Consider the following 12,107-nt stretch of genomic DNA (forward strand, 5'->3'; position numbering starts at 1 on the left):
CTGGTGGTGTATCAAGGTAACATCTTGGTGGTGTATCATGGTAAGATCCTAGTTGTGTATCAAGGTAACATCCTAGTGGTGTATCAAGGTAACATCCTAGTGGTGTATCAAGGTAACATCCTAATGGTGTATCAAGGCAACATCCTAGTGGTGTATCAAGGTAACATCCTGATGTTGTATCAAGGTAACATCCTGGTGGTATATCAAGGTAACATCCTAATAGTGTACCTGCATAAGGAGTGTAAAGGAGACTTACAGTTTGGCCTGCTTGGTGGTGGGGAGACTCATGTAGCGCTGTAACACAGCCTGGTTAGCGGCGAACACCGTCAGTGACGTAAAGAAGCCGCCAACAGACAGCGTCCAAAAGGTGTGACGAACAAACGGGTCGGGGTTCCACCTAGTGGCAAGGATAAACAACTGACGTAAGTCTCTTCATTTTCATTCAAACAAACAGAATTTTTCTGCGCATTTTCAGGTGCTACAATGTGCTTATGTCAATACGTAAATAACAATTTCATAGTCAACAGATTGGTACTGTATTTAAAGGCAACGGATACATTCAGATTTGGTAAGGGTGACATATCCGTACATGTATGTATATACTGGTAAGAATATTTTCCATAAATATGTTTCAGATATCTCCATTATGTGCGATATTACAGTGTTTGACGTGTTGCGCAACTTATCACCATCAGTGTGTGTATCATATGGCGATGGAATCCGAATTCGGAGCAGTGAACCATACATACTAAATAAAACGGTTTATAACACATCCACCAGTGAAGACTGTGTGAAGCAATACCCACCAACCATGACAAATCAGCTTTTCAGTTGGTGATCTAAACTTCTTTAATTTTGAGTAGTATGCTATAATAGGTTGATGTCAAAATTTCCATCAGGTTCAGACTGTATAACTGTTTGACATAAGTATGCGTTGGTAAAAACATCCCCACAATGCCATAAATTACAAAATTATACTGACTCACTAATTTTTCTCAAAGTTCACAAGCATCCAAGTCTTGGACCTCGATGTAATTAAAAGAGAGGACTTTACACAAACTTAAGTTTCGGGTTTTTCTTCATTTTTATTTTTCTTAATCTTGTCCAAATTGTGTGAATCAAAAGTATGCTATTTAGAAAACTGGGAGTACATAAAGGTTTCTTTGCCGTGCATTGATTACGAGACAAAAGCGAAAGTGTGTTTAGAAACATTCAAATTTTTCAAGTGGAAAACAAACGTTTTTCCTTCGCTAAACAGGAAAGAAAGCATCCAAGTAAATTATTTGATTGTTTTGACAATAAACCAAAGTGAAAAACTATTGGGTTTCCGCTGACTGAGCGATCAAACACGGGAGATTACGCAGCTGGGAACAGTCTCGTGGAGTTTCTACGCCGACATTATGGAAGTGAAGTGAAGCCTCCGTGAATATTTGCTCCCTGTTTAAAACTCTCACGACTTCGTATTGCTGATGGATTAAGAAATGGAATTATTTTGAAAAATGACAAAAAGTATTTCCAGGTCGCCTGACACAAAATATCATCTGAGTGCAGCTCAACAGAGTTCTACCCTTTATCGTAAGTAGGTGGTCTTGTCAAATTAGCGAACCATGGACAAAAGCACACCACCAACGAATCACGTAAATGTATTTATAACATGCCACTGGATGCAATGAATGGGTACCCGGTGGGACTGGATTGTGAATGTTACTCCTCTAGCGCCTCACTGACAGTTTGGGCTGTATGTTCCCCAGGTAGCTAACATAAGAATGATTGTCGAGTGCACATTGACCTGAGTAGAGATGACAGACTCTTCAGCATGCGTCATGTAGTAATATAAGCACATGCACTAGTATTTAATCGGTCCTGGTCATCCAAGTTACATTTTACACTAAGATAAATACGCATACTCATACGGTAACTCTGAATGTGATGATACCTGTTCCTTGATTCAACAATCAACGGATCCTGGGGCAGTCAGGAGAAGCTATTCGATAAATTTCAGTCACGAGATTTAACTAAAGACGACTTAAAATACGTCAAATCATTGTAAAAAACTAGTATGGCCGGTGACCTTAAGTTCCATAATACTTTGGTACAAATAACATAGAGAATGACTTTTGGTTGAAGTGACTTCATACTGAGTGACTGGTTTCCTAATGTCCGGACTCGAACCTCATCCACACCTAATTTCCATGTTATTTAAAGGAAAATTACATCTTATTGATACATAAAAATACAAAAAAAACCCAAAAAAACCTACTCAAAATAAGGCAGTTTTCCTCCCTCTCGGACCCTGTCAAGCACAACTTGCCACCCTCCGACACTAATGGCTCCCTGTATCATCAGGGCCAGTAGCCCCGCCGTGATGATGCACATCTGGAAGACGTCGGTCCAGATCACAGCCTTGATGCCGCCCTGGAACACACAGACACGTCACTGGAGTCGGTCACATTAATGGCTGATATTCGCACAGACTAATAGGTTTAGTCACGATTTAGTGTCACTAACAACCCCGATATTAATATTATTGTATTAATGTTTAGCTGTTGATTCTTTCATCGTGTTTGTTGGACGCCGCCAGGGTGATATCTGACTCAGCAGCATACAGAGGTCTGTCTTACTGTATACACTGTTCAATGCCGCACCTCAAATACTATTCTAGCACCTCAATTTTAGCGGCGATAACCAAACTACCAAACTGCAATAACATATACTAAGGTCATTGGTAATAGATCAACTCAAGGGAGAAATTAATGTCTCGATTTTGAACATAGTGTGGATAGCACTAGCCCCTGTACAATCTCCCACAATGATGAAAATCTACTGATTGAACTGATCCTATGTGTCTAAAACCCAAGGCTGGACATAAAAAAAGATGTATAGACTTTCAAAGGACGTATGGTAGCCAAGTGTTTAGAGTGTTGGGTCGTCACGCCGAAGGTCCGAGTTCAGTTCCCAAATGCCAGCAGGTGAAGCCAATTTCCACCGCCGTCATCTTTCTTGAAGCGATGCTAGGTTATGCTCTCTCATTCCTTCCTTTCCTCCCACTCTGTGTTTGCAATACTTTGATTTACCAGCTGGCCATCAGGGCCTGTTGCAACCTGCAGGCTTTAAAATCTACAGGCCCTGAATGAAATCTGTAGACCCATTTAGTTAAAGTCAAACCAATAAAAATAAAATAGACTACACTGCAACACTTTCACACTGCTAATGAAGAAAAAACAGTATAAGAACGATTCCAGTTGAGAAATATGACAGTTAATTTTTCTGAAGGCCTCAACGGTCTGCAACTATTGGAAACTGCCGGTCCAACAACAACAACAACCGGCGCTTATTTCTGACGCTGCCTACGCTGTACGACATTAAAACTGAATACCGCTGTAGGACATTAAATCTGAATACCGCTGTAGGACATTAAAACTGAATACCGCTGTAGGACATTAAATCTTAACACCGCTGTAGGACATTAAAACCGAATACCACTGTAGGACATTGAAACTGAATACCGCTGTAGGCCATTAAAACTGAATACCGCTATAGGACATTAAAACTGAACACCGCTTCAGGACATTACAACTGAATACCGGCTGTCATTCTAAAATCCTTCATAAAACACCAGGGACACTGGAGTTACTCTACAATAGTATGTAAAATGCATATTCGAAAGCAGTGAATTACAGTGAACAGTGTTCGTAGAGGTTAAACTACACTAAATTAGATTCGGCAACTTAAGAAGCACTTTCCGTACGGAACCTTCAGTGCAGTATAAGTCATTCGACTCGAAAGTGCGACTTGGCTCATATAGTTTAAGATTTGTAAATGTACTTTCATCCAGTAACTAAAACTGTCTAAATTTTAAACATTTGGTGCTGTATTTTCTCCCACGATGACTTCAGCTGAATGAGACCAAATGTATTATTAAGCGGTTGACGTTTTCCGCGGGACAAGGTTTTGAGTGCTCCTGCACCTGGAAAAGGAACTGATTCGGGTTGTCATTTTCATTGCGTCTCTAACATCGACCAACCGTAAGCTGTAATCAAACCAAGAAAAAGCACTCTCATGTGTGATTGCCAAACAGGCTAAGGACAAGACTACAATGGTTTTCTTTAGCAAGGATTTTGACATGTCTGTCCGAAATACTTAAATTCCCATGCTTCAAAAAAAAAGATCAACACGAAAACGTGTTAGCGTTTTGACGTGTAACACTTGGCTTGTCACGCTAATTAGCAAGAGCGACCCCTTTCATCAATCCTTCTACATAGTTCTAATACCACGCCATTGACTACAAGAGCCTTGGTGCTAGTTTTTAGCATTACAAGCCCGTGTAGCTCGGCACAGACGACATATTGACATCTGCATCGTACTGGAGTGCGCGATGAGGCACGTGAGCTAATGGGATTGAGAACGAGGCTGAAAATTGACTGTCACGTAATTGTTTGATTGGCATTCTAGAAACTGATTTTGGTGAGTCACAAATGAAACATAAAAGCTTGAGAACGGTGTGCATCGAAACGTCGCTCTATGCAATAAACAAGAAGTTCTTATCAATAAAGTTGCATGTTTTCATACTGATTGACACAAACGGACATGACTTTGAAGCGGAGACTCAAGACAACCATCTCTCACAACGCAGGTTGTCCATTAGCCTAATCACAGTCTAGTCTTCACTGTAAAGAGTTTGATATTGGGCTGTTGGGCAAGACGTAAGATGGGACAGTAATTGTGGCTACCTCTGTCCTCCCTGTTCAAAGTAGTCCCTGACATCTGGGCGTGATGTAAGTTTTTGACTTTGGTAAGATGATTTTTTTTTAAAGAATAAAAAAATGGAAACGCGATCCGAATCTTAGTAACACTGATAAATATTTAAACAATGTCAAGTCATAACACAGTTGACAAGTTCTTGAGCACCTCCCGTTGATTTTGCTATTTACATATCTCAGTTTGAACAAACCTCTTACTCCCACAGGCAGAATATCCACGAACTTTCAAAACTTTTGAAAGCAGTTTCAAGTACAAATTTAGTAAAGCTAAAATTTCACTTCATTGTTCAGAGTTCGATTTGAATTTTATCGGAACTGTTCTTATTCAGTAGAGGGTAAACTTCTATTCCGGATATTGCAATAATTAACCCGCAAACATGTCACCTTAAATACGCGTTCTCATCACATTTGGCGGTGTAGAAATACCTGAAGATTGTGTGTCTACACACCTGTCTCCGTCCCTGGTGCCCGTGTGTACAGGGGGATCGATTAGGTCAACAGGTGAGAAGCTACTGTATACACGATCCCCCTCTCTCGGTCTCACCTTTTCCTGGCCCCCATTTCAACCTCACGGTTTAATTAGCTGGAGACACAGGTAAGACAGATTGTTCCATTTTCACAAACTGAAGTCTGATATAGATATGGAGAATAATTAGAATTTATTAATATTCATACCACAATGTCATTCTAAACACAGGCAAAGGAACTGTGCATGTATAATGAGTGAATCGTGACTGAAGTGAGTCGACAGTAATTATTTTACGAAGGGCCACGTTTTGAAGACTGACATGATTGGAATCATATTTGGCTCTGAGACCACTCAGTTGTGACTTGCTTTGGCATAACACCATTTTCAACAGCATTTCTCTCATACGAGAATCATTATGAAACCCTTTCATTAATGACAGATCCTTGACTGACACTGAGATCATATGAAATTATGGCGCCACGACTCCTACTCGTACTTAATGTCGGGAATCGAACTCGGCAATCTGTGGGTCAGCCATATAAACGGGAGCTGAAGGAATGCAGTTTATTGGACTGAGTGAGTGGATTGAGTTCTATTATTGCAGGTTTAATGATAATTTTTAACTCTCCAATAAAACACGATCCTCATAAGAAATGACCTGTATCATATAAGGCATCCTTGTTTTCCCTATACATCTACTCAGAATGACGCATCTAGTTATATCTAATTATACGGCCTACTTGTTATTACACTGGTTTCGATTCCTGGTGCCCCTTGTCGAAATAATTCTGAAATGTTGTTAAAAAGCGGCGTAAAATTAAACACACTCACGAGTGCAACCCAGACTTACTATTGAAGTGTAGAAAGTGCAGACCAAACCCATGATGAGGATAGACATCTCGGTGGAGAATGACGTCACTAAAACAAGAAGCCATGGTCGTTACATAACGACTAGTACGCAAATATAGGTTGAAGACAGAGATTTATCTGTTCAACAGATCATAATGTGTAAAATAAAAAAACTGATATTTAAACGAGATGATGTTAACAAATTACAGAACTGAGATATATACTGTAGACTTCAAAATTAGCGGTTTGTAGGATTCATGATTTGGGTTATTGATGTTACCTTGACTGAGCGCAAGTGCCGGGGCATACATCACAACGCCCATATAGATCACCTGAAATGTACACAGTATGTTACCTTCATTCCATGCCTGAGTTTCATTGGTCTGCAGTTCAATACAAGAAGATAAACATGTCTAATCATGCTCATAACAATCGTTTGTATAAATAGGAGTGAAATACAGTCTGTAATATATACATTGATATATGACATTTCTTAGGAAACCGTTTAGATCCGTGAGTAACGGGATCAGGTGGTCAGACTCGACTCGCTGACTTGGTTGACTCGTCATCGCATACCAATTGCGTACATTGATGTTCATGATACTGACCACTGGACTGTCTTGTTTAGACTCAAGTATGTACTGACCACTACTATACAGCTGCAATATGGCCGGGTGTGGCGATAAACAATAAATAAATCGGGTCTCACCATTTCAAACGTAAAGGTGGCTGAACCGAGAACCCGGATGTAACCGTTGAACCGACGCTCCAAATACTGAAAGCCGACAAGAATAGTTATCACCATTACTTGTACCTCTGACGGTAGCAGTCTGTAACTGAAGGCTGGCATGTTTCCTATTAGTTTCGTGACACACAGATGGGGAAGGGAGTCCCTGGCACCAAGTGTAGCAGTGAGTTGCGGGTATGATCTGGTCATTATTAAATTGCTCATATGTAATATTGATAGATATACTATTTCTTGTATTAGGCGATGTTTAGCAACCACATGTACACATTTAATCGTAATTGAAAGCACAATCAACAAGACCACATCGCAGTTTCTGAAATGCCTCCAGATTCATTATGACGACATGCTATCGTTAAGGTTCGCTCACAGTCAAGAACCTATTTGCCATTCGGGCACTCTAGCAACTGAAACAGACATAACCGTATATGTCACTGGGCAAAACTTTATCAAAATTATATGTAAACTATAACATGGTTTAAGTTGGAGAGACCCGTGAAGGTCCCGGGGTAGAATAGGCCTTCAGCAACCCATGCTTGCCATAAAAGGTGACTATGCTTGTCGTAAGAGGCGACTAACGGGATCGGGTGGTCAGATCAGCTGACTTGGTTGACACATGTCATCGGTTCCCCATTGCGCAGATCGATGCTCATGTTGTTGATCACTGGATTGTCTGGTCCAGACTCGATTATTTACAGACCGTCGCCATATAGCTGGAATATTGCTAAGTGCGACGTAAAACTAAACTCACTCACTCACTCATTAAGTTGGAGAGAATTTATACAATTTGGTCATGACAACAGCTAGAGTAAAATAATACCCTAGCAACTTGGAACAAAGTCATGAGGTTTCCATGACCAGTTGTTCGATAGGCTGCATATACGTTTCCCCATATGCTTGTGTGTGTGACCTACGCCATATTTAACTCTCTCTCTCTCTCGTAAAGCAAAATCCAGGAATAAAGATTGTATTCTACTCTCTGCCTCGTAAAGTAAAATTCAGGAGCTCTCTCACTCTCTCTCGTAATGTAAAGTTCAATAAAGTAAAATCCAGGATTAGGAATTATACACTGTCTATCTCGTAGAGTAAAAGTACGATATAGTGACATCCGTGAACAAGAATTATATATTCTCGCTATCCCTTTCTCATAAAGTGAAGCACAGTAAAGTAGAATCCGGGAATAAGTATTACACACTCTCACGTTCTCGAAAAGTGAAGTTGCTGTGAAGAAAAAAATCTGGGAATAAGAATTCTATATTGAGAGGCGTTAAAAACGCATAGCGGGCTCCGTAAACTAAGTCCGTTCAAGAGATGTTGCAGTTTCAAAAACTACCATATGGTAAACACATATGGTTAAGAAATGCACAGCTCTGCTGTTTACGTTCGAATCCCCCGTTCTCAAATCACAGGGGCGTTACATCTCAAAGCACGTAGATAATTTGCCATGACAACGCAGCTGGATGAACAGAAAATCCGCGTGCACGTACAACATGCACTCACCTCCAGTAAAAGCACAGTTACAGAAATGGTTATTATTCACATTCACGATGCCACGGTTGACCAACGTCCAAAGGTACTAAGCGACTGGAATGCCGCATGTTGGCCAAACACAGAGAGATGCTGCTAATCACTTCCACGCCCACCAGATGACCGTTTCGAGGCTGCAGCAACATCATAGGGCAACCGGAAGTGGCCAAGACATCCACGTCCGGGAGCGCCTCGTCCGTACATTGTCGTCATGCCGCCGTCTTCGGAATCGCTTCTGGTTGTGCTTATCAATGAATGGCAGACTCCGAGCTTGCATGGCTGCCCAAGGAAGACACACATGGTATCAAGATGTGTCATTTGACAGTTGTGTATTCTCGTACCACCTGTTTTGGAAATGCTCGCAAAGACAACATTGCATCCGTAATCCTCAGCAAACACTGCAGTACTGTACACTGTCGTCATAACGCCATTTCCTGTACCGTTATGTGTAATTTGGGGATTCATGATAAATATATCGGACATTTATTCCTGATGTGTGACACGTGAAGGTCCCTGGGTAGAATAGGCCTTCAGCAACCCATGCTTGCCATAAAAGGCGACTATGCTTGTCGTAAGAGGCAACTAGCAGGACCGGGAGGTCGGGCTCGCTGACACGGTTGACACCTGTCATCGGTTCCCAATTGCGCAGATCGATGCACATGCTGTTGATCACTGGATTGTCTGGTCCAGACTCGATTATTTACAGACCGCCGCCATATAACTGGAATATTGCGGAGTGTGGTGTAAAACTAAACTCAATCAATCACTCCTGGTGTGCGTTTTTATTGCATCTCAGAATACATTCTCGCTCTCCCTCCTGTAAAGTGAAGGACAGTAAAGTAAATTCCGTGAATTAGAACTAGCCTCAGTCCTATATATTTACTCTAGCTGTTGTCATGACCAAATTCAGACTGAACAAGGACTCTGTCTGTATGGGGACGTCGACCTCTCAGAAACTCCAGCGTTGTGATAGATCGATGTTGATATTTACACTGTTCCGTGTTTTGTCAGGCACATACATACGTTCACTGATGTTGTCACATATGCTGGCGTACATGTTACCGTTATTAACAGCGTGCACTCGCCGCAGGTCAACAACACCAGTCTACATCTGACTGAGAGCATGTCTACATGTTATGCGGTCACGATGTCGTTTTTATGTAAATAGCTTCGTAGCTACGTTTCAGACGTGTCTCCAACTGCAGCCCGGGAACATATTTCCGACTCGAGGCTTTCTAAAACAAAGTTAAATGTGTCACATTGCACCTAGACTGGTGTTGTTAAGCAGTGTTTACCTAAACATCCCAAGGTCATTCGCGTTATATTCGGATAATGCTTAAAGTTACTTACACGAACATAGTTCACCCAGGTTTACGTTTGAAGCTGTATCATCAGAGCATGATGCAATCATTTTCATGAATAAAATATATTTTAACATTGTTCTTCCACAACATGTTTATTAGTTTGGTATGATGCACCGAAAATGCTAGCAACCACTGAGCATTACGGAAAAGTGATTACATAGATCGGTTCCACTAACTGGGAAGTATTATCCAATAGATGTGCAAATGAGTTCACCAGGCGGGAACTACTTTTGAATCCGTGCATCGATACCAAGTCTTGTAATCAATGAAGCAGTGTCTACAGTTCCCAAGACAATCTGAGGGAAGCCACTGATGCAAATAATCCTGAGGCAGTTCACTTAAAAAGCGTCCTTTTTGCAAGGTTTTCTCCCCATTGTGAAAACCTGTGAAGATCTGGGTTTGAATTTGTCTTCGAAAACCGGTCCTTGTCGTAAGGGGCGACTAACGGGATCGGGTGGTCAGGCCCGCTGATTTCGTCGACACATGTCATCGTATACCGGTAGCGTAGATAGATGCCCATGTTGTTATCACAGGATTGACTGGTCCAGACTAAATCAATGAAAGACCGCCGCCACGTGGCTGGATTTTTACTACGTATAAGACAAAACTCACCCACTCACTCATTACAGTGAATTAATGACAGAGTAGCTTAAGAAGAACTGTCTATGATGAAGACACAATTACCCATGTGGGCTTCCATGTAATAGCATAAATGGTAGAAATGAAACTTGATGGCAAATTTCTCAACTAGTTGCCATCTAAGATACATTCAGTAGAAACGTCGATGATTCTGGTTGAACTGGTCTTCAGCAATCCATGCTTATTGTCAGAACCGACCAGTGTGACCGGCCAGTCAGGGACGCCGAGCCGCATGGTAGCTTTCATCAATCCCAGCTGTCTCGATGCTGTCTCATGACGTGAATAACTGGAATGTATCGTCAACATTCACCTTTCAAGAAGCAACCTTTACTAAGGTTAACCTGAAGTCCCATATTTTAACACTGCACTAAGGTTACCTCAGTGACTTACGATCATCTTAGTGCTATGTTAAAAGAGCCCTTGGGTGCCGTTGGACAAAGCGCTGTCACCGCTAAGGTGGCCGTAACTCCCACACCTTCACACAGACTTAAAGTAATCTTAGCGCTAAGGTTATTTTGTGCAATGGACCCCAGATCCACAAGGCGTGCATAGCGCTACGACATCCGTACGCCTCTGTTAAACCATAGAGTTATTACAGGTCGCAGCGTCAGGAAAGCTTTGTAGATTTGGGACACGAATTATTTACAGACCGAGGTCATGCACCTGAAATATTCCCGAATACAATAAAATCGTACAGACAGCGCGGAACATACTTGTGTCAACACCACCCACGAGGATGGGGATTGTGCCTCATCGTATTAATCACTTATTTGTCTTGTCCCAGTTCGATCACTTACCGGGGCGTGTGTAGCCAGCCTAGAGGTTAAAGCGTTCGCTCGTGACGCTGAAGGACAGGTTTCGATTTCTCACATGGTACAATGTGTGAAGCCGATTCCAGATGTCCCCCGCCATGATATTGATGGACTGCTGCCAAATGCGGCATAAACCATTCTCATTCATTCACGATCAGCTACGAGTTACGGAGCTACAATACTGGACAACTGCACAGAGGAAATCCTAAGTCATATATATTGGCTACAATGACACACGATTAAAACAACCTTTTTCGGGATTCTGTGGTCACTATAAGCAACAAACGTGGTGGCAAATGCTTAGCTATGCTGATTTTGAAGTTACTATGACAACGCAGGGGGACGGAAAGGTACAAATACAGGAGAATACAAACCTGATATCCGCTGTTGAGGTTGAGATTGGTGAACATAGGGACGAAGACAAAGGCACTGACGATGTAGACGGGGATGTAGCCGATGGCGTAGAGCCAGTAGATGCCGCCGTTGTTGTAGATTTCGGAGGGTATGCCGAGGATGAAGACAGCAGACATGAAACTGACACAGATGGAGAAGGTGACAGGGATAAGGGTCATTTTCCTGCCTCCCGTCAGATGGGTGTCCATGGTGATCGCCTTCCGCTTGGCCTGACATGCGTAGAAGACTCCAATGGCGGAGGATACGGCAAGCATCAGGATGAACAGGAGATAGTCTGCCCAGTGGAAGGTGCGGCTGGATGCCACCATTGTTCCGACCAGGAGCTAGAAGAGAAGCTGGAAGAAACTGAAACAATATTAATATGGCGGAGGGAAAGGAGACTTCCGCTTGGACATCGTTTTGAGCGGACAGGGGTGTCATGGCGACCTTACTATCAGAGGAAGACATGCGGACTAATGTGACAATAGTTAATGAAGAAACTGGGCCTATCAGTTTTATAACAGCTAATCCCAATCTTGTCCTTGTCTA

At 42.0% G+C, this 12,107-nt stretch overlaps 1 protein-coding gene across 3 annotated transcripts in view; it reads right to left on the reverse strand.

Moving 5' to 3' along the window:
- Nucleotides 1-12,107, reverse strand: part of LOC137258402 (sodium-dependent multivitamin transporter-like) — a 35,339-nt gene that overhangs the window by 17,291 nt on the left and 5,941 nt on the right. Inside the window, exons 2-7 of one of the 3 annotated variants that reach the window (XM_067796071.1) lie at nucleotides 11,540-11,914; nucleotides 6,788-6,853; nucleotides 6,359-6,410; nucleotides 6,080-6,147; nucleotides 2,261-2,415; nucleotides 257-397 (exon numbers count right to left, since the gene is read on the reverse strand). In XM_067796071.1, coding sequence (XP_067652172.1) covers nucleotides 257-397; nucleotides 2,261-2,415; nucleotides 6,080-6,147; nucleotides 6,359-6,410; nucleotides 6,788-6,853; nucleotides 11,540-11,887 — 830 coding nt within the window. In that variant the 5' untranslated portion in view covers nucleotides 11,888-11,914. Of the gene's footprint in view, nucleotides 1-256; nucleotides 398-2,260; nucleotides 2,416-6,079; nucleotides 6,148-6,358; nucleotides 6,411-6,787; nucleotides 6,854-11,539; nucleotides 11,948-12,107 lie in introns of those variants that run through there. The other 2 variants (XM_067796073.1, XM_067796074.1) reach the window with 2 other exon arrangements.

Source organism: Haliotis asinina, chromosome 12, assembly GCF_037392515.1.
Source record: "Haliotis asinina isolate JCU_RB_2024 chromosome 12, JCU_Hal_asi_v2, whole genome shotgun sequence".
Lineage (NCBI taxonomy): Eukaryota > Metazoa > Mollusca > Gastropoda > Lepetellida > Haliotidae > Haliotis > Haliotis asinina.